At 39.9% G+C, this 24,376-nt stretch overlaps 1 protein-coding gene across 1 annotated transcript; it reads right to left on the bottom strand.

Moving 5' to 3' along the window:
* Window positions 1-1,968: 1,968 nt before the first annotated feature.
* Window positions 1,969-19,309, bottom strand: LOC117411418 (peptidase M20 domain-containing protein 2-like). The gene is made up of 7 exons (XM_034018932.3): window positions 18,623-19,309; window positions 14,900-15,048; window positions 10,205-10,347; window positions 9,635-9,789; window positions 7,967-8,102; window positions 5,415-5,522; window positions 1,969-4,235 (listed from the first exon to the last, which is right to left on the bottom strand). Exons 1-7 carry the CDS (start codon window positions 19,046-19,048, stop codon window positions 4,027-4,029), a joined length of 1,326 nt encoding a protein of 441 aa, XP_033874823.1. The 5' UTR covers window positions 19,049-19,309; the 3' UTR covers window positions 1,969-4,026.
* Between the last annotated feature and the right edge of the window lie 5,067 nt (window positions 19,310-24,376).

Here is a 24,376-nt window from a genome sequence, read left to right on the forward strand (position 1 = left end):
AAAGCCCGTCACTCCAATTCCAACATTTAACTAAAAATATTTACTTTCACAAAATAGAAATCGAAAATGCTCAGGCGGACTGTGCTCTGTGACGCTGCAGCCAGACTTTGCAGATCGGCTTTTGTCTGCATACGGCTCCGCGGGTAAGAGGTATTGGCTGCATCAATAGAGCCACAAAGTGCCACCTGCTACATCCAGTTCAGTAATATCACGCGACAATAAATAAATAAATTAAAAAAAAATAAAATAAAGTAATTGTTACTTTGGTGTGAAACGTTAGTTAAGATCGATTTAAACAGAGCATGCCAAGCCATAATGAACTTTTAAAATATTTCATCACATCCAGATTGATATGTGACTTGTCAAATAATTAAACGATTATACATGTATTCAAATAAAAGAGAACAGAAAGAGGACAATAATGTGCTGAACTAGTCGTGTTTGTTTTTAGTCAGTATACAGTATTAATAATATAGAACCACATGCCATTTACAATGTATTCGGTGTGTCCTGTACAGAATGTGTTGAAAATGGTGTTTGTCAGTCTGCTGTTAAAAAGACAACGCCCTCACCAATTGTGCAGAGTTTTTGAAAGCAATTTGTTCACTTTTTTCACAGTTGCTATACAAGTGCTATTCTTTGTAAAATATCTTTCTAATGATTCATAATACGTAACGCCAGACTCTGACCCACATTTTCATTCCAACGGCACAAGCCGGCTCACAGATTGTACTTTTCCATTAGGACCTGTTGTGTTGTGCTTTTCCACTTGTGTTAAAGGTGTACCTCTGAATTGTTCAAAAGCCTCTGTTATGTTATCATTTCCTCTGAATATCAAACAGCATTCAGTGTGTTTTTTATTGATGTTGGTTTTATACCAACGAGTTCAAATAAACTGGGCGGCAGAATATTGTTTGTTTGTCAAACTCGGTTTATTGTTGAGTTTTCTGTACAAAAATGTTTTTACAAGAATGGCATTGAAGTATTAGGAATTGCTTCAAATAGAATATTAAGAATATGATTACTTACAAATACTTTCAATTCCTAATTTGAAATACTGTTTTTTTTATTATCCATTTGGTTTCTCTAACACAGAACTACACACCAAGGCACTCCTGCCCCAGAAGCAACTTGCAGATCATTTGTTCCACAAGCTTGACTTGCAAAACCTGTACTACTACTGCAACACGTATTCTCTGTGCTCTAAAGCTCTTATCTGACACTAGGATAAACTAGCATTGCAATGTCATTTTGTTTTACATTTTGGAATAAGTATTTTGAGAAATATACACACAAGGACAACTGTTCTAAAGCGACTGTTTAGGTAAGACTAGTCATTTTCAGCTCACAGCCCTGTGTTGGAGCCTGTTCAGATGTTAATTATAGGATGCAAAGGAATTCTACCATTTTGAATACAGTGTGTACCGACTGGTCCAGAAGTTTGCTTTGTGTAGCCCCTGGCATCTTTCTTCTGTATCCAAGGTTTCCTCAGTTATCGGGTAAATACAGGCATGTCAACGGGAAATCGTTTGGGTGGGAATATCACTGCTTATTTTGACAATGCCACATCAAGAGCAGTGTTTTGACCATCTACTTGTACTATACTTGTATAGTTTCATATTCAGAAAAGTTACTTTGATTTTAGGTTTAAAAATTGGAAACACATTTTTGTATTAACGTGCACTTCCAATTGTGACTAGTCTACTGAACCATGTATGGGAAACTCAGCACAAATGTTTTCAGGTATGACATGAACAAAACTTCAGCTTAGTACCCTGGCACGGTTTACATCACATTCTGTATTTAAATCATTAAAAAAATAACAGAATAAATGTAATCTGCAGTAAATAACCTGTAGCTGGAATTTGGTTTAGATGTGTAATCCACAGGAACCCATTTAATCCCCAGGGTGGAAAATAAGTTTCCATGACTATATTTAGCCCAAAATAATGAACAGGACCAAAGTAATACATTGTCTTTTTAAATTATATTTATTAAAACAAAACAGATAATACAGTGGAAACAGTCATGGTTTATTAATTTCACTTCTAACTATAAGGACCTTGTGTACATTTCTGTGGACCGTAACTAGAAGGCATGCAATTAGACCAAACATTGAATGAACATAAAAAGCCATTTGAAACAGACTATATTTTAATTGTGTATCTAAGCGTTAATACATTGCAGTATCACCAAGCAACAAAATTACCTTCAAAAAGTAAACAGACTCTGAGGTGAGAAGCAAACCCTTGAATACAATTCATGTCAAAGTCGTTCTGTGTGTGTGTGTGTGTGTGTGTGTGTGTGTGTGTGTGTGTGTGTGTGTGTGTGTGTGTGTGTGTGTGTGTGTGTGTGTGTGTGTGTGTGTGTGTGTGTGTGTGTGTGTGTGTGTGTGTGTGTGTGTGTGTGTGTGTGAGGTGGGGTTCATTTCCAGTCAGGGCGCTGTGTTTTTAAAAGCTCAACAGTGTGGTATTCACTTTCTAGACAGGTTTACAGTTGAGCTTTAAGCAGCAAACTAGAATTTGCTAGAACTGGCATTTTCATGCTGAAGGCAGGAATTCAATATCAAAATAGAAAAGGTTGGAAAATACTGTTCATCACAGTCTGCACACATGCTCAATACCCATACTGCTTGATTATTTATATATATATATATATATATATATATATATATATATATATATATATATATATATGTATATATATATATATATAGTAACAGAGCAGGGAGGGGGTTAAAATCCTCCCTGCCAAAAACACGTATAAATGTGTTTAATTGTTAATTATCACCTGCACCTGGCTAAACGGTAAACGGCTTAGCCATCCTGTGAAAACAAACACCTAGCTCCTTTGGAGCACTAACTAAACATGTGCAGGTTCCTTGACTAACTCGCAGGACAGCTAAGCCGTTTACCTGACAAATAACACAAAAACACAGTTCTGGGGCTCCCAAGTTCCGCACACAGTAAAGGCACTTTGCGTGGAGTGCAGGATGCGCCCTATAGCCTGGACGTCGCCGGTTCAAGCCAGGCTATTCCACAGCCGACCGTGGATGGGAGCTCCCAGGGGGCGGCGCTCAATTGGCCGAGCGTCGCCCGAGGGGAGGGAGGGTTAGGTCGGCCAGGGTGTCCTCGGCTCACCGCGCACCAGCGACCCCTGTAGTCTGGCCGGGCGCCTGCAGGCTTGCCTTTAAGCTGCCCAGAGCTGCTGGGCGGCTGACAGCACGTGCTTCGGAGGACAGCGTGTGTTCATCTTCGCCCCTCCCGAGTCAGTGCAGGGGTGGTAGCAGTGAGCTGAGCCAAAAAATAATTGGACACAGTTTTTCAAAACATGAAAACAAAAGGCTTCATACTATCAATCGAGCTTCTTCACACAGCAGAGCCCCGAAGAGACTAACTGCTATTGTTAAATACTCTGCACCTGGCTCTAATTTACAATAATAGCCAGGTGCAGGTGATAATTAACAATTAAACACATTTATCCGTGTTTTTACATCATTTAAACCTGCTCTGTTGCAATATTTATATATATATATATATATATATATATATATATATATATATATATACTGTATATATTTCTGTGGTGCATGAATGTGAGCCCACTTGAGACCTCATTTAACGTGTGTGCCGAGTTTGAACCCAGGTCCCTTCTCCCAGCCAAAGGACCAGTCACAGGCTTTTACGTTTTTTCACCCTTTTGAACAGCTCTATTGCTCTTTTTCAATAGTACCAACCATCCATGTAAATGTCCTTCTATTTCCTTTACATTTTGTAAACAATATAGTGTTCTATATTCTGCTCATTCTGAACTGCTCATCAGTTGATTCGTGTAGTAGTGTGGTTCAGGCAACATCAGAAAGGAACAGCTTACACCTTCCTTTAAAAAGCTAAGAACGAAAACTTTAAAGTAGTAGTATACATGGGTCCCTTTGAATCAACGTGTGTAAATAAAAAAAGGAGAATTATCTGATTGTGGTCTGATTTGAGTGCAGTGAGGGATGGCAGTAGCAAGCTCAGTTAGGATTCAGCGGGAGGCACTGGCCGCCCCACCCCACTGCCCAGGCCCTGACCCACTGCCATTCTCCCGTCTCACTTCACATTCTTCTTTCAGCTTGGACAGGCGGAAGTCTTCTTTCACCTGCTTCAGAAGCTCTGGGTTAAACAGAACATCCAGCGCCGTCATCACCAGCGTCTTGGCCGTCCGCAAGGTGAAAAACTGGGCCTTATCAGAACCTGCAGAAACGAGAGCAGTTGAGCGAATCTTTTCTTTTTTTTTGATTAGCAAATATTCAAAGACGAATGCTTTCAAATCCAAGGCCTTGCCTACAGGCTTCATTGCCATTCTTACTGCTTCTGCTGGATTTATTTGATTGTTTGTTCAATACTCTAATAAATCAGTCAGTTCCATTTAATTCAATTTCTGTCTCAATATGATATGTAACAAAAACAGATATGGTAAAAACTATGATAGAATATGATCAATATTACACTAAACAGTAATAAACTAAAGAACATGCCAACCAAGTACGCAAATCACTCAATATTTGGTTCAGGCCGCTTTATTACCAACAATCAGATTAAACATAGGGGGTCCGGTACACAAGTCTGCAACAACATATAAACCCCATCAGTCTGCAGTTAATACCCTGGTACAGAACAGAGGGTTACCAGTGTCCCGGAAGCCTACTCTGTCTCTCCATCTCAGGAGTTTCTAGTTCGTTTATTTGACTCCCTTATATACACTAGTTTGGTGCGGTCCGCCTAAGGGCTGCTTTTTTGTATATACGGCAGTGCAGCTGGTATTTCTTGGTATTGTCTTGACCACCATTTTCCATAGCACCTGGTAAGCAAGTTGCAAAACTTCAAACAAGCAAGTTACACTTCTGCAAATTGTTGAAGGGTGCTTTCCAACATACACACACACTGTTTCTGTTATTTTTAAAATATAGAAAATGAAGCTTATTCCTACACTTCCCCTTTTTATTGTAATTCATCTTTTTACATTACTTTAGGATATTTTTAAACAAAACGCAACAGATAAACCCCCTCATCCTGGTACTTGACGTGGTTATGTCCCAGGCATCAGCAGCAGCATTTCATCTATAGCTCTGTCTATGAAATATCTGTGAGAGGTATGAAAACAGATATTAAAACCTATAGGAGATATGGCATATTTTATTAACTTTTTTTTTTTTTTTTAAAGCTGAACAAATATTTTGTTTGTTTTTAAATTGAGAACAACACAATTAAAAGTATATTTGTGTTGGGTATTAAAACAAAAACAAACCAAAAAAGCTAACCAAAGCCCATGGCAGTAACAATATGATCGGACCCAATATGATCTTTTATTGACAAGCGAATAAAATAAATCAGATGCTGCTGTTCACAGACAGTCTGGATAAGAAGCCCTACCAGCAGCTGCAGTGTACTCTTCAGTGTGATTCAGTGCTTCGGTGCCAATGTAAAAATAGGGGTGGATTCCAGGAACAACAAAGGACAGATTTCCAAAATCTGTGGATCCTATAAAGCAGAAAAGAGAGTTAATCAAGAACCAGCTTCTGCATTATTGCTCAATCTGCTCAGAAACAGCCAAAGAACACAAAATCCGAAGCACAGACCAGGCTGATTCCAGCGTCATCAGTGTGTTTTTTAGTTCTCAATCCAGACCCTTGGGAACAGCACAACTGACCATGCTATTCTTGAACACAACGCTATGCCTTTATTCCCCAGATTTGCAGCACGGAAAAAAAAAAAACATGGCCTGATTTCTTTTGCAGTTTGCATTCAGGCACAGCACCCCACCGCGTCTCTACTGTACAGTGCCATGAAAAAGTATTTGCCTCCTGTCTGATTTTCTGCATTTTTGCATATTTTTGACACTGAATGTTATCAGATCTTCGACCAAAACCTAATATTAGATAAAAGGGACCCTGAATGAATAAATAACACAAAAATCTGAGACATATTTCATTTATTTATTAAAGAAACTTATGCAACACCCCCCGTGTGAAAAAGTAATCGCCCTCTTAGACTCAATAACTGGTTACGCCACCTTTAGCAGCAATAACTGTAACCAAACGCTTCCTGTCGTTATTGATTAGTCTCTCACAGCGCCGTGGAAGAATTTTGGCCCACTCCTCCATGCAGAACTGCTTCAACTCAGTGACATTTGTGGGTTTTTGAGCATGAACTGCTCATTTCAGGTCCTGCCACAACATCTCAATGGGGTTTAGGTCTGGACTTTGACTAGGCCATTCCAAAACTTTAAATTTCTTGTTTTTCAGCCATTCTGATGTAGACTTGCTTGTGTGTTTCGGATAATTGTCTTGCTGCATGACCCAGCTGCGCTTCAACTTCAGCTCACGGACAGATGGCCTGACATTCTCCTGTAGAATTCTCTGATACAGAGCAGAATTCATGGTTCCTTCAATGATGGCAAGGTGTCCAGGTCCTGATGCAGCAAAGCATCCCCAAACCATGACACTACCACCACCATGCTTGACCGTTGGTATGAGGTTCTTACTGAGGAATGCTGTGTTTGGTTTTCGTCAGACGTAACGGGGCCCATGTCGGCCAAAAAGTTCCACTTTTGACTTATCTGTCCATAGAACATTGTTCCAGAACTTTTGAGGATCATCCAGGCGCTTTTTGGCAAACTTGAGACGAGCATTCATGTTCTTCTTAGTGAGCATGGTTTCCGCCTTGCTACTCTACCATGAATCCCATTTTTGCCCAGTGTCTTTCTGATGGTGGAGTCATGAACACTGACCTTAGCTGAGGCAAGAGAGGCCTGCAGATCCCTAGATGTTGTTCTAGGGTTCTTTGTGACTTCCTGGACGATTTTACGCCTTGCTCTTGGAGAGATTTTGGTAGGACGGCCACTCCTGGGAAGATTCACTACTGTCCCAGACTTTCTCCATTTGGACAATATGGCTCTGACTGTGGTTCGGTGGAGCCCCAGAGCCTTAGAAATGGCTTTGTAACCCTTTCCAGACTGATAGGCATCAACAACGTTTTTCCGGAGATCTTCAGGAATTTCTTTTGTTCGTGACATGATGTGCCTCTAGAACCTGTGTGCTGACAACTTCACTCTGATGGTAAGGGCCAAAGTTAGTCAGATTTATATTGGGCAGGGCTGGCCCAAATCAGGCCTGGTTGTTAACCAAAGTACTCAAACAGCTGACCCTAATTATCCCTTTAATTGGGTTGAGTTAACTGGGGGGGGCAATAACTTTTTCACACCTGAAGATTGCACGTTTGATTACCTTGCACACCAAACAAATGAAAGAAGCATCAAACTTTGGTGTCATTTTTTCTCTCAGACTCCCTCTATATACTACTACAACCCACAAAAAAATCTGACCAAATACAATGTGAAAAATGTGCAAAATGTGCAAAAATGCAGAAAATCAGACAGGGGGCAAATACTTTTTCACGGCACTGTACATGGTACACGGCACTTTGTGGCAGTCAGACAGACTCCCCCCGCCACCGGCCAATATTTTGGCAAAGCATTGTGAATATGCTTTCACCGCTCCAATATGTAACAAAGAATGTCAGCCTCCTGTGCTGCAAAGTGAAACAAGCTGAATTCTGACACACGCTGCAAAAAATTAAATATAATAAACAAATCATTTGGTTCGGTTTGCTTGGAAGACAGGAAGGACATCCAACCCCCTCCACGGCTGAAAATACAAACCTATGTGACATATGGACACAGTTGGACAGACAGACAGACAGACAGACTAAAGCCTCTGCATGTCCCAGACAGAAATATACTCCATAACTAGTGCTGAACTAGCACAGACCTAGAGTACATAACCTCTAGGTGCAATAGGAATGTAACCGCCCATATCTCTGAAGTTTCTGAAATACAAGACTCTGCATGTGCAAGCAGTATAAATGACTGCTCCTGTCCTTGAAATAAACTAGTAAGTATGAAGTAACACAAGGCATGTATTTACCAGATGGAGTGTTGAGCACCTGCTCGTCTGTTGTGAATTCAATGCCAAGTGCCTTCCCATTCTCCTCATACAGCCGTGTCAGTGTCTTGTTGAGAAGAATATTGTGGTACTCGTGAGGCCCGTATTGCAGCTCCACCTGAAACAAAGAGCACAGCTTCATTCAGCTCCACCTCAAACAAAGAGCACAGCTCCATTCAGCTCCACCTGAAACAAAGAGCACAGCTTCATTCAGCTCCACCTGAAACAAAGAGCACAGCTTCATTCAGCTCCACCTCAAACAAAGAGCACAGCTTCATTCAGCTCCACCTGAAACAAAGAGCACAGCTTCATTCAGCTCCACCTGAAACAAAGAGCACAGCTTCATTCAGCTCCACCTCAAACAAAGAGCACAGCTCCATTCAGCTCCACCTGAAACAAAGAGCACAGCTTCATTCAGCTCCACCTGAAACAAAGAGCACAGCTTCATTCAGCTCCACCTCAAACAAAGAGCACAGCTTCATTCAGCTCCACCTCAAACAAAGAGCACAGCTTCATTCAGCTCCACCTCAAACAAAGAGCACAGCTTCATTCAGCTCCACCTGAAACAAAGAGCACAGCTTCATTCAGCTCCACCTGAAACAAAGAGCACAGCTTCATTCAGCTCCACCTCAAACAAAGAGCACAGCTCCATTCAGCTCCACCTGAAACAAAGAGCACAGCTTCATTCAGCTCCACCTGAAACAAAGAGCACAGCTTCATTCAGCTCCACCTCAAACAAAGAGCACAGCTTCATTCAGCTCCACCTCAAACAAAGAGCACAGCTTCATTCAGCTCCACCTCAAACAAAGAGCACAGCTTCATTCAGCTCCACCTCAAACAAAGAGCACAGCTTCATTCAGCTCCACCTGAAACAAAGAGCACAGCTTCATTCAGCTCCACCTGAAACAAAGAGCACAGCTTCATTCAGCTCCACCTGAAACAAAGAGCACAGCTTCATTCAGCTCCACCTCAAACAAAGAGCACAGCTGCGTTCAGCTCCCCACAGGATTGCTTCGTCCGCTTTCTCTTATGTTGACTAAGATTTGTTATTTAAAAACTTGAAATAAACAGCTGTATTATGGTCTGTATTTTGTGGACGGAGTCTTCAAAATAAGTGGAGAAAACTGTAGTAAAAGCTACTGCAGTACCTGTCACTTCAACTCTTCAAACTAGTAGCGCCACTAACACAAAAACAGCAGCTTTGTATTATACACACAAAACCCAAACATTTCTCAACTGTCACTGGGGTTTGTCATGCTCTACCCAGACATGCTCTCTCGTGCAACAATGCTGATGCTCATCGTGGGAACAGAAAACCAGCACCAATGTTGCAGGAGGGAGAGTGATCTGGATGCACTATTTGCTGATTTGTGTGTGAACAAAATATATCTTAAAAAAGATATATTGCAAGTTGAAGGTATTTTTGGTAAAAGAAAATGAAACTTTTCATGGGAGCCTGAAATGAATTTTTGATGAAAAAAAAATCAAGTCAAGTCTTTCAACATGTTATATTTAGTGGAATTTAAAATAAAAATATACGACTGTGAGTGTGCCTTTCTGAGTCTCGCCGAAAGCATGTCAGGTGTGCTTTGTTCGGGTTCATTTTATTTTTTGCATTCTGCTTTCTCTCTCTAAGCAGCTGAAACGTACTCGGCACCCGGTTGCCATGGCAGCAGATCTGAAACACTGCTCCGCCTTCTCTCTGAGAAACGGAAGGTCCCTGCGCTTCGGGGTGCGTAGATAGAAGACCAGTTCGGAGAACGCTGGAATGATGTTCGGCTTCACCCCTCCGTGTTTAATGATACCTGGAGAAGGGCACAAGACAAAGGTAAGGGTAGGCAACAGGAAAATTGAAGTTTTCCTAAATGCAACCCTTATGGAAAATTGTCTACAGAATTCTATACAAAAAACCTCTACAGAATTTCTATAAGATTTTATAGTAAAAAAATAAATCTCTATTGACTATCTACAGAGCAGCTCCATATGAGAATTCCATAGAACATTGTCATTAGGGAAGATTTTCAATTAAGCAGCTAATCAAACATGTCTCTGTACAAATGATTCACACTGATAAAATCTCTTGAACATAGAACCAATCTGTGAAAAGGGTTACTTCTTTTGGGAGAAAATAAAAATAGATGAATAAATAAACCAGGAAAGAAAAACAAAAAAGCTGAAAAAGAACGAGACGTTTAATGACACTAGTACATGAATCCTCACCGTGGAGCCTCCAGTCAGGCTTCAGCTGCTGTCTCAGCACAGATAAGTTGTTGTAAGCCAGGACAGCAGCATCTAAAGCATTAATCCCTTCCCATGGGTACGCTGCAGCATGAGAAGCCTTTCCATAGTACTTCACCATCACACTGCAAAACCAAAATCACGCCTTCTTAAAATGACTCACAGCAAGGTTGCACTTTATTTATTTATTAAGAGATACCAAAAGAAACTAACATTCAAAGACAAACTTTACGACTACAATTTTTTTCAGTGTCTTGAAAAGTTTCTCATTGAATTTTAGTTTATTTTAGTGTTTCTCAATTGAGCTGTATTGAATGTTTATTTCTCTCTCCTGGTTTAAGTACAGTACAGTACAGTACAGTACAATACAGTTCAGCCGTGGCAGCCTGAAAACACACACACACACACGGCATTGCTCTCGTTTGGCAGTATTATATTGTAACAGCTCTTCAGTTTAGTTCTTTAATTCATATTTCGCTTGTGTAAAGCCATGGGAGGAGGAGGAAGAGGAAGAAAGGCTTCAGCTACAATCAGATTTCAAAACCTAGAAGCAAAAAGGAAATCCAGCTGATTAATCTGAAATCACACATGTATAATTAATTTTATTTTACTTTGTGCAATGCCCTCTCTTACCCTTCAGCACTGATGAGCACTACCAGACTGACTTATATAGGAGCTCCAGTACCAGACTGACTTACATAGGAGCTCCAGTACCAGACTGACACATTTATATAGGAGCTCCAGTACCAGACTGACACATTTATATAGGAGCTCCAGTACCAGACTGACTTATATAGGAGCTCCAGTACCAGACTGACACATTTATATAGGAGCTCCAGTACCAGACTGGCACATTTATATAGGAGCTCCAGTACCAGACTGACTTACATAGGAGCTCCAGTACCAGACTGACACATTTATATAGGAGCTCCAGTACCAGACTGGCACATTTATATAGGATTGTTGTTTTTTTCTCAAGGGAAAATAGACAAAGTTATTTTTAAGTGATTAACAAAAAACCCTCAGATCCTGCAAAGTAAAGATGCCGAAGTCATGGGCAAAATATATTCAAAAAATAAATTGTTCCTGGGAACGAGAAGCCGTTTTCCGTATGTAGATGAGAGAAGAGCGATACACACATCCCATTGGTCCTCAGCCACACACTTCGGGCCAATGGGAACACACAGACCATGCACTACAAGACTGATACGGACAGATAGGACCAGTCACAGGAGAGACACAGAACACAGACACAGACAGGTGAACAAAATCAGAGGCGGGAAATACAGAGTGGGAAAGGGATACAATTACAGCACACAAACAAGTACAACAACGGAAATTGCATATACTGTAGTCACATGACATAATCACTGCACAGCGCTATGTGCATGGCGAATATTACATGCAGGCACATAGCAGAGCTGTACCGTTTAATGTTGTTATTTATATGGTATGAAATAGCAGCAGAATTATATATATATATATATATATATATATATATATATATATATATATATATATATATATATATATTATGTAAGACAGCGGGTTGTGTGAGACAGCAGGGAGGGGGTTAAAACCTCCCTACGAGAGAAACATATGCGGAATGCACCTTTTTGTTTGATTGTTATTGCTTTTTCAGTTAATCAGTTTTGTTAATTGTCTTATTGTTTAGTTTAATTGTTTTATTATTCAATTATCACCTGCACCTGGGCAGTAATTAAGAATTGGGGCCAGGTGCAGGGTATTTAAGAGGAGCAGTCAGTCTGCTCACGGCTGCTGAGTAGAAGGCGGCAGATGAGGTGCTCTGCTTCCGAGCAGTCAGAAAAGTCAGTGCTGTGTTAGCGTGTGTTTTCTGTGGTGCCAGGTAAATGGCTTAGCCGTCCTGCAAGTTAGTCAGGGAAAGTACCTGTTTAGTAAGCACTCCAAAACGGAGTTAGGTTTTCATTTTGTGTTTATTTTGTTTCTGTTTAATAAAAATAGCGCAGCCGCGCTTTAAAACTCCATTTCTCTGTCCTGGGTCGTAATTTTAAAGGGACACGAACCCGTGAGTGGTGTAACCTTTTCACAATATATATATATATATGTATATATTATTTCTTAGAGTCCAGAGCCCTAACCACTGCTCCACACTCCGCACTATATATATATTTATCTCTCAAAACAAAAACTTTTTTTTTCTTCCAAACCTGTTCGTAGATCCCTTCTACGGACCAGTAGCAGCATTGCATTTAATACAGGACAATCTAGTTTAACAAAAAAGGGAATAACTTTTCTAACTGTTAGCTGTAAAAGGGAGAGAAACAAATGCTATGGATTTAAACCCTTCTTGCCAGCTGCAGAAGGGCAGCCTCCCGCACACCTTTACCTGCCTTTTCTTTCTAAAATTCAAACCCCCGAATTAAAAAGGAACGTTTCTAAAATGTAAAGAGGCATAGGCCTACTGTGTACATTTGAGACAGGACAGGTTTTTAAATTGGCCCTAAAACTGAAATAAATGAATGCGTAAATTGAGCATGTTTCATCTATTTTATCCTGCAGACTGATCCCTCTGACGTAGTAGGACTAGGGACAGATCTCTTCCCAGGAGGTAGAGGGCGTGGAGCATTTGGTATTGTTTGTACATTAGCAGGAAGCTGCTTGCGTAGCTGCTTGCGTGAGAGTCAGACCAGGTATGTGTAATCAACAAGGAATGCCTAGCCTGTCATAAAATTTTAAAAAAATAACCATAAGCAAGCTTCTGTGCGCCTCTCTTCCTGGGTGTGTGGGCCTGGCCGTCCACATGCAGTTTTTGTAAAATGTCCCAAAAACGTCGACTTCACATGAGCCCCAGTTCTGCTGGGGGCCCTACGCTATAGTGTATTTTGCATTTAGGTTAATCCAGCCCTGCAAGTACACTCCATAATTTAATGGTGAATTTTTTTACAGTTTACTGTTATTATTTCACTTCTTCAGATAATGACTCCTCTTTCCTGAAGGTTGCTGTTTAAATGCTTGCTATTCACCCTGGTCCACTTCTGACATGGAAAATGATTCAATTGTATTTATGCATCCCCCTCCACCACATGGCGACATGCCCCCCCCCCGCCACCGACGGACGTACTTTCATTACTTAACTTGCATGCTTGTTGCACAGTAATTTATTACTTAACTTGCATGCTTGTTGCACAGTAATTTATTACTTAACTTGCATGTTTGTTGCACAGTAATTTATTACTTAACTTACATGCTTGTCGTGCAGTAATTTTTCGAAAACGAAGACGGTGCAAGCGTGTGTCAATTTTAGACAAAATGAAAGGAAATTAGATGTCCATTTTAATTTAATAGTTTTAATAAAACTAAGATTACTAGCATGCCGTTTTAAAATCATTACAGTGATAAATATATTTGCTTTGTATTTGCATTATTAAATGGCAATCAGAAATCGTATCATTGCAAGTGGTCACCCCCCATACGCACATTATGAGCACCCTGTGGCCCCCCAAGATTTGGACATTGCCTTATTTGGCCCTCCAGTGAATGTAACTAAATACCCCTGAGCTACAAGGCATTTTTATTTTTACATTATGAAATGCAACACATACAGAATGTAGAGCTGTATCATTAGTCTATGCGGTCAGTGCCACAATAACAAATGCATAGTGTATAGTCTCAAACATGTTTCGTTTTATTTATAGTTTTTTTGTAGTATCTTCTTGATAATCGCCTGGCGTTGGAGTTATTCAAAGCCCCGAATTGTATTTGCCAAGCTTTTAAGCCCAAGTTATTTTAAATATTATAGACTTTTGGTACAGGGGTCTATAATAGTTTCATGTGTACATTATGTTGTTATGTTAAATGTGTATTTTATTTTTGAAATGGGATTTTTTTTCATAGCATTTGTGAATAATACAATCTCTTTTACTCTAATCCATGCTGCACTTCCCCTGAAGGAAGCGTCGTCGTCGTCCCCCCCCCCCACCCCCCCCCCACCCCCCCCCACCCCACCCCACACCACCCCACACCAGCTGCTTCTTGGTTTTTATAGACAATGACTCTTCCTGAGCAAAATTTTCCAAATATATACCCCCCTCCCCCTCCCCCTCCCCCTCCTTCTCAAACTCCCAGAAGCTAGGCAGGTTGCATTTCAGTACCAAGCACTGCTTTTCCTGTGACTTGGGTTTTCAACGTCAACTTCTATCATTCCTGCGACTCTATGATATTGACAAGAAGTACAGCATTGAAGTTTTATTATTTTTTTTTAATTAAAAAATTTACCATTACAAAAAATGTAATTCAACTTTTCCATAATGTGTGCATTTTTCATACAGAAATCTGAGACCTATAAAATGATGGCAATATATACTGGGTAATATTTACTGGCATTATATTGTTAGCACCATGTACAGTACTTCAATAAATCATGCATTTAATCATTTCTGATCCTCTGTGTGGTAGCATACTGTTTCCTAACACATTGCTGTTTGTGCACAATATTTGAAAACTGCTTGGTTTTTCTGGAAACAAATTAATCATGTTCTAAAACGTCATTTGTACACTTAACGCATTGCAACCTGCAACTGTCTTAAAGAGCAGGCTTTGCTATTACTTCACAATCGTTTGCTGTGCGATTTGTTGACTACCAGTTTCTGCGGTCGCCTGTCGCTTCACTATTCGGCTAGTTGACTATTCACTTACTCATCCTCAGCCATGTCAGGAAGGTAGGCTGCATCCTCCTGCGATGGGTGTGCCATGAACACCAGGTCCAGGCCTTCAAAGCCTCCCGCTTCGATCAGGTCAATCTTGCCACCTCCCTCTTCTTCGGCAGGAGTTCCAATCACAGTCACCTAAACAGAAAGATCAGGCTTTGCTATTTCATTGTTGTAAACCCTAGGATACATGAATTGGTTTGTACTTCAGCGTGTTCCAAAAGTTCTACAGGGAGATGGCAGCTGCTAGAGGTGTTTAAATCCCCACCGAATGATGACTGTGGTCTTGTGGAGGCAAAGTGTTGCAGCCAGACTGCACCCTGGCACACAGCGCCATTATTACACGGCAGTAAAGGAAGGCTGTTTTTTTGCCTGCTTTAGCTCACCCTGCACCTTTAATTCCTTTGCATCTGTTTTGTGTTGGGCTCCATTAGACCCTACAATATCCTAAATGTGACCCCTTTGGAACAGACACCAAGAGGATTTTGCAGGGGGGGTGGTGGGGGGCACGACCACGTTAGAATGGCAGTACTGTCAGAATTCTCGCACATGCTCTTTTTATTTATCTATATATGCTATGAGCACACTCTTAAACCCAGGGGAGACGTTTAAGGAGGACAGAGATGTTTTAAACTCCTGTTGTGTTTTTGTTTGTGCACTGTGTGGGCTATATGTCCAGACAACTTTGTAATCGTCAAGAAAATCACACAGACTCATTTAATTTGAAGTTTTAACGAATCAGAGCAGTACAAGTGCTCTTTTCGGTTTATTAAATGCTTTAAAAATTGATCAAGTGGTTGCAAGCCACTTTAGATCCCTGCTAATATGCAGCATGGGTGTTTCCAGTGCCTTCACAGGTTTAACAGCATTAGTACTTCAATACAGTAATACAGATATGGTTATTATATATTTAGCCTTCAGGCTATGCATGCATAAAGCTGAAAACGCCCACCGCTAAATTCTAGAACATTCAATATATATTACTCTCTTAAGACTAAAACATAATTTATATACCTTATGGCAATGAATCAATATAAAAGAGATATTAAATTCAAATACTGTATATGCTTACCTTTCAGCATATGGAAGTGTAAGATATATTGAAAAATAAGAACTGTCTTCAAAAGGCAGAGACCTGACTTTGACCAAACAGCAATCAGTTTTTCAGAGATCTTCAGAGCAAGGACCACGTCAGCTTGCAAGATCAAGATCAATGGTATCGTATGGGGTCTTGCTCTGGGCTTATATAGGACTTTCCCTTCATTGAATACATCAGAAGTCCCAAGTAAATCTAATCATCACTCGGCCTTGACATTTCTTATCTTTAAGTTAATGATACATTCTAGAAGGATCTGGTCAACTCTTTTTACAAAACTGATTGGATATAACTTCTTGACAAAAAATATTGGAACATGATTTCATCGCTCTCTTTTTCCAACTCCTCCTTTTTCTAAAAAGTGAGGTGGACCAAAGTTCACAGAATCCTTGCTATAATATAATACAAGTATATGTGTATGAGAGATGTTTTTAATATGTAAACACCAGCTCTATTTGATTATATTTAGCTGAGTCGAAAATATATGTCCCTTTTCAGTGTGTTGTCAATGGGCCAGTTTAACTTCATATACAAATGTGTGTTAACAAATTATGGGACACAGACTGTCTTTGAATAAGCATACAGTGTTCAGTTCAGTTATCTTCATTTAAATTTTAAACTAGAATGAACATGTTAAGTATAATAGCCTTATTTAACTGTGTCATTCTCTGACTATGCCTGATCTCACTCTGTTTCTAAAAGTTGCCTGCTCAAGCAGGATTCAGACACCCTGTTTTCTTGCCAAGACTATTGTTTTGATTAATATGAAACACCATTGTAAGCACTTCTCCAAATTCGCTGCATGAAGTCAGTCAGTTTTCTCCCAAAGAAAGTCGCTACTTATTTGATAAGAAGTAATACTGAACACAACTCCCCTAATTTGTGGAATGCTCGGATTGACAGCCAGGTTTTTTTATTATAGAAAGGCTTTGGATTCAAAACTGCAAGACAACAAGTAAATCTCACTTTGACTGCCAAACATAACCTTCCATATCTAGCACCGCTCTGCTTGCAAGCAGATAAGGGCAAGGCTATTTTTCTGTAGATTTATTGTGTACTAATATTATTGAATACAGTTTACACTTTATTTGTCTAATATTCCAACCTAACAGTTCCTGTTTTTTATTGCAGTAAAACCTTTATATAAACTAAACATTTATATTCTTTAATTTAATGGATATTGTAATGTCTAAAAGATTTTTTGTTTAGTTGGAGAAAGAAACTGAACTAATTCTTAAATTGATTAAATTAAATGCTCGCTCCTGCTTTTACAGTCTATTTGTATTACAGTAGAGCCTTAACAACCAAAAACACTTCTTAGTATAAATATTATGTTTCTTATTAGATCAAAATACTTAAAACATTCTTTCTCTTCAGAGAGTTTTGTCACTCTATTATTTGGTCAGAATACTTTTTTTTTAATTTAAAACCGCTATGCAAAAGGGAGGTGCCAGAACCATCTGTGACAGTACCCACAGATACATAGGAGCAATGTATCCACCAGCAACGTGCCCCTCTCAAATATGTGTACAGCTTTTTTTCATATAAATTCTTTGGGGATTGGTTATCAATCTCCACATTGTACTGTATAATCTGACTTGTGCTTCAGAAATGTTCTGCAGTTCAGAAAAGCTGATTAACGTCTTTTCCACTGAAGTACGAATTTAATTACAGTAGGGGAGTCAAAACGTTAGCAACATGTTCCCTCTGCCTGATTGGTACTTGGGACTCTCTTACTACTTGATATAGACTAAAACAATAAGTGCATTCATAAGTGCCTGTTTTATAATAATAATAATAATAATAATAATAATAATAATAATAATAATAATAATAATAATAATAATAATAATTCCACATGTATTTAATGTTCCTATTGAATAGGAAAACCAGCTTCCTAAATTAAATAGAAACAGACCAAAGTGCAATTAATATGTGTATGTCACAGAGAATGGAGGGCATCGTTAGTTGTATTTTACCAATAAGCAAGGACCGTCGCAGAGAGTCGGGATATTTAGCAGACCCACGCACTCTTCTGAAGTTTGTTGTCCCCTACAGAAAAGCCTTGTTCAGGCAAATAACAGGTGACTCAAGTCAGATGACTTACAGACGAACCGTTCTCTTAGATCCTCTCAAGACATAACAACGGTTAGGTTTTACTATTATTAAAACAGTACTGCGTGCAACGATGCAATGTTACCAAGGGTACGTGTGGGGATGTTTTGTAAGTAACTGACTGTAACTTGTAATGTGAAAAACAAACAAACAACGATTTAAAGCACGCATAACTGAAAAGCATCGCACCTGCCCCTATGTTAAATATTTTGTGTAAGTAGGATTTATGTGTTATTGTATTCATGTGTAATACACGGATAAGACGTTTAAGCATTATCCACCAAATAACTGCTCGTACTTGACTGGCAGGGGCTGCACTATCGCGTGCTACACCTTATGCAGTCGTGTTCGTGTTTATGCAAATGCAAGCAATGTCAACGGTTTAGGCAGATACTGCAGAGCCAGGTACCACTAATATAATAGCACAGGTATACAATTTTACCCTGCTACGTAATTTTTTCGACCAAGAACGCTTGGCAGCTTTTGTGATTCTTGCCTTACCATTACTCGAACTGGAGGATCGACGAGCGCCTCCAACGCCCCTTTCATTCCCACAGCTGCGGCAGCACCGACCTCAGCGATCAGGTTATGTCCGCACGCATGACCGATACCTGGCAACGCGTCATACTCGCACAGAAACCCAATATTTAACGTGTCTCCCCCCGCGTTGACTCCGGTGGGTCCCCATGTGGCTCGGAACGCCGTGTCCAGTTTGTAATGGCTTTCAACGCTCCATCCCTTCTCTGTCTCCGTGAAGAAGCGGACGAGGATGTCGTGAGACTGCTTTTCCTCGTACGCTAGTTCTGCGCAGCTCCATATGTCTTTACTCAACGCGAACAGCGTGTCCTTAGCTGAATCTATGCAACATCCTGCTTTGTGTTTGCACTGCTGCAATTGATCTTGATTGCACTTGTCCGCTGTTTGCATGGTCAGTAGCTAATTTTCAGTAAGATGACTGAAATTATTATTAATGAAATCAACACAGAAAAAAGCAAACTTAATTCTGTTAAATAAAAAAAGAAGTAGTTTGCACTGTCAAAATTACCCTGCACGCTTTTTAAATAGATTTAACTGCGACAGAAACTGTTTCAACAATCCGACTTTAATTACCGGCTCTGCAAATACATGCACAAGACTCCGCAGTCTGACAACTGGGACTGCCACGAAGCCTTTACCACGCATTTAACGGATGAAAAGCAAGGCGACTTAATCGCGATGCACCCTTTTAATTGTAGTTGTGCAATGTGGTTCTTCTCATATCCTGACACTTTGTTCAATCAAACTCAACACTACAAAGCCCAGCATGCATTTCGGCATTTTCTCTCCTCTGTTGTGTAACATGGAAACTGTATTTACTGTGCCCCTCATGATTGCGCAAACCCAATCACTGGAGAAATGGATACCCCTGCAAAATGCAAGCAGTGTCTCGTAAACATCCAAATCGAGGAGCCTTCTAGATCCAAACAGAATCCGGATGTATCCAGACTCTCGGAACGTTGTTTACCTTGCTTTAAATTCAAACAAGGTGCAGGGGGGACGAGCTCAATATAAATAGCCAGTATGTCACTCTGCACACTTACAATTTCTTAGTCAATACTCAAAGCAAAGAAAGCTGGAAAAGAATGGAATAACGACAGTTAGTACGTCTTAAGGTACCTTTCCATAACACCCCCACACGCACAACTATGTGTGGTTCATGTTTTTGTTGTATTTTTTGTTATGTCTACCAGCTTGTAGTACTAGTAATAACAAAAATCATGTGCAAATTAATGTCAATGCTTATGTTGCTGTAGATTATCCTAAACGTGTTATCTACACAGACTGTATTTTTATTGTATTTGATAAAATATAGAAAATTAGTGGTAAACAAGTCCCACCCCACCCATCTCAAAGTGCCTGGAGGTTGGCAGTACCAGTGTAGTGTTAGAAAGTGGTACATCGTCAGAATGTGGTACGTGTGCCAAAACTCGGCCCATGTAGCTTCAGAAAGCGGTGCGTTGTCAGATTTTGGTAAAGGTGAAATCAATTGCGATCTGATGGGTGTTTTCCTGTCAAACAGAGTTACATTTACAATTAATTATACATTATTTTTTGGCAAACTTATACATTATACTTTCATGTAACACAATCAATTTGGAATCTGCATAGTTAATATTAAACTTTTTAAAAAATGTTTTAAAAGTTTTGAAAATTCACAAAGAAACAGTGATGCATACTGTGCTGAAGAACAATAACAACATTGTTCTGTTGTAAAAAGTACCTCTTAGTAAAGAGTTTTTAATTGTCCTTCAACCAAAATATGAAAGCATAACAACATGAATAATGATTATTACTGTCATTTCTTTATTGCCCCCTCTGTTGATACTCATCTGTAAACTGGAGGACATGAATAATATTAGGCAGTATTTCATATTTGACTTGTTGGCATTGTGTCATTGCATTTTGTCATGTGTTTGCACTGCCTCGCAACACTGGCATAGGGGAGTCTTGTAGTATTGGGGCTATATTTAGACTGTCTAGTCAGATAATTGTAACTATGTGGAAGATAGTGTTACAAACACCAATCCCTAGCAGTATATATTATTTTATTACATTCTATCGTATTGACCAAGCAATTCAAGAGATAGGTACCTGCTTTGAATAAAGGGTGTCTGTTCATTTCTGACACTCCAGAAACTTTTTACTGCAGCTGGCCTCGGGCTAGAAGGACCTAGCAGCTCATTGCATTGCACTTCACATCAGATTTCTAAACAATTAGGTTACAGAGCCAACAAATAGTGCTTCCTGCTTGCACCGTGAGATCAGACAGCATTCTCAGCAGAATCCCAAAGCAAGCCTGCATCCTTGATTAGCTCAGGTGTATTGCATCAGCCCAATAAAGTCATGCTGGATTAGTTTTATGATTTGATGACTCAAAATGTATGCTAATTTATCATGCTCTCTGGACTTGTAATCCTCAGGTGCGGAGTCCTTACCAAGTTATCTGCAGTGGAAATGCATTGGTATTAAAGGGCTAATGGCAGCACAAGGGCAGCTACAATGGTTTTAGTCATGATAAGAGCAGCGGCCACATTTTTATATTTTGACACACAATGGTATTGCAGTGAGATGAACAAAACATTGTAATAATCCACTTCAATAACAATATTTATCCCAATCCATTAGGCTGCCATTTATAATGAATCTGCCCTTGTTCCGTGGAGCAGGTGAGGGTCCATCACAGTTGGGAGCAGGGTCCTGGACAGAGAGGTAGCTCAATAGGGGGTTAGGGAAGGAATAATCCTGGTTATCTGTGACTCAGGAAATGCACTTAGAAAACAGGCTTCATCAGAGTCCAAGTGACTTTGTAGTTCTGGGACCCTGGCACATTGCATTTTACACAGATGTGTGCATAAAGAAAGATTGTCCACCACTGCACTCCCCTTTAACCATGTTGATCATCAAGCACAGGTCAGTGAATCAGTGTATAAATTAGGGACACACGGATTAAAAAACAGAATCATTTTTTTTTCAACTCCAGTACCCCTCTTGCTCTACACTACATTTGCATAGACAGAATAGGTGGGAGAGTTGGCAGAGTTGAAAGGTTACATTCGTCTCATGATTTAAATGGCATAAGGCTGTTCAGTCCCAGCATTTAGGGTTCTTTAGCAAGTTCAAAGTCAGGTGAAGGCAGCTTTCGAGGAAAATGAAAACAACGTGGAGCAGCAGAGCACATAACCCCTCAGAATGATTGAAAACACCGTCAAGTAGTAAGAAACATTTTCAAAAGAAAGTCCAATTATTTCCATGTCCATTTACTAATGTACTTCTTTTGACTAAGACAGACCCCTTGTGTTCATACTGAGTAAAGTCCCTAGTTCAATATGTTGTGCTAGTGAAGACAGGACCGCCAGATTGGGGGCCCCATTTACACACAGCAACTTCTTGAGCTTCGGGTTGAGCAAAACCATAACACTTTGTAACAGCTTGTATTGACACTAGAAACACCCAGGCTTGCTTTCCAGCTTCCTTTTGTTGATATCATTAGGACATTATTTTTAACAAAAGCATGCGGTATCATGAATACAACTGACACCCTGACAAGGCTAGTATTTGTATACTCAACAGATTTTTATTAACAATGTAAAGTCGCGGTGGGTGATAGTTATAGCCAAAACAAACCTTTAATGCCATCCCTTGTGGAAGTAACAGGATGACTTAGGGGTCAATAATCTCATATTGCACGTGGGAGAGAGGGGTATTAAAGGTAATGATTCTGTGAGAATTCCATAAATTACACCTTTAATGCACTTCTGTTTGTCACATGTGCAGTTTTGAAATAAGCATGCAATCGGAAATATCTGTTTTTCCATTTTTTTTTAAATATCTGGAATCAAATGATCTAGGAAGTGCAAGTGCATGAAAGTCATGAAAGTAAGGTATGCAAATGGAGAGCTTTCTTTAAACTAGCGAGGTATGAAAAAAAGTGTCTGCTAACACATGTGCTTCTCTCAAAACTGCACATGTGATATTTAAATAGCAAAATGTTTCCACAGCCAAACAAATAAACCTGTACTCCACCCAACTAATAATTACAGTAACATTCTGTAATTTAAAAACAAAATGTAAATGCACTGATTGTAAAGGCAGAAATATATGGTGGTAAAACTATACTGAAATTAACAGTATTTGTTTTATAAAGTATGTTCTAAAGAATAAAGAATAAAGTTATCGGAACAAAAATAAGTATATTTAACTGAAAAAGCAGGTATGATTTCAGAGGTCTGTTAACATTTGTACCTTTTAAAGCCTAAGCGGGTTTTCAGAATGAGTGTTTGGTAAAATGATGATCTCTGAACTTAAATAAAGTTTCTAATGTATAACTTTTTTTTTTTTTTAATGACAGGTAATCCAGCCATCTAATAATGTATATGTAGTGAATTGAACGTTTTACCTAAGTTCTGCCTAAGTGCACAGGCAGTATTGAAAATGAGAGAACAGAGAACACTGGAACGAATAATACGTTTTATTAGTTCATCCAATAGGAGCAAGTAAAATAGCCCCGACAGAGAGATGATCCCAATGCAGAGATCTTCAGACTCTATTTGAAATGGACTGACACAATTGTTGATGTCTTTATATTGGCCGGGAGGAATTAGGACATTTTTCATAATTATTTAGAATACCAGTTGAATAGCATATTTGGAATATAGATCATTGTCTTCTGAAAGTGCAGTTTTTCTGAATACTGAGTATATTGAATAACAATGGTTGTATATTAGCATTCAGGACACATGCCTGGTCTCTTGGTTCATCTGTATGTGCACAGGGAGGGGCAGCTCCTAGTAATGCTATCCCTGGCATTCTCAGCATGACTGGGGGTGCACAGGGAGGGGCAGCTCCTAGTAATACTATCCCTGGCATTCTCAGCATGACTGGGGGTGCACAGGGAGGGGTAGCTCCTAGTAATGCTATCCCTGGCATTCTCAGCATGACTGGGGGTGGACAGGGAGGGGCAGCTCCTGGTAATGCTATCTCTGGCATTCTCTGCACTGCGGGTGCACAGGGAGGGGCAGCTCCTACTAATGCTATCCCTGGCATTCTCAGCATGACTGGGGGTGCACAGGGAGGGGCAGCTCCTAGTAATACTATCCCTGGCATTCTCAGCATGACTGGGGGTGCACAGGAAGGGGCAGCTCCTAGTAATGCTATCCCTGGCATTCTCTGCACTGGGGGGTCATAGGGAGGGGCAGCTCCTACTAATGCTATCCCTGGCATTCTCAGCATGACTGGGGGTGCACAGGAGTTTAGCTAGCTTTCACAGGAGTGTGAAAGCTAGCTAAACTGAGTCCTGTCATAAAGATTTTACAGTACCATAAGAAAATCCATCCAACACTTTAAATGGGGAAGAAAGGCAGCAATAGTTTGGGCAGAATAGTTTGGGGAGTTGCCAGTTCCAGTTTAAAATAATATTCCAAGAAGCTCCCTTTGTAGTAACCTGACCATACATCAAGAAGCTCCCTTTGTAGTAACCTGACCATACATCAAGAAGCTCCCTTTGTAGTAACCTGACCATACATCAAGAAGCTCCCTTTGTAGTAACCTGACCATACATCAAGAAGCTCCCTTTGTAGTAACCTGACCATACATCAAGAAGCTCCCTTTGTAGTAACCTGACCATACATCAAGAAGCTCCCTTTGTAGTAACCTGACCATACATCAAGAAGCTCCCTTTGTAGTAACCTGACCATACATCAAGAAGCTCCCTTTGTA

Source organism: Acipenser ruthenus, chromosome 6, assembly GCF_902713425.1.
Source record: "Acipenser ruthenus chromosome 6, fAciRut3.2 maternal haplotype, whole genome shotgun sequence".
In the NCBI taxonomy this organism is placed as follows: Eukaryota; Metazoa; Chordata; class Actinopteri; order Acipenseriformes; family Acipenseridae; genus Acipenser; species Acipenser ruthenus.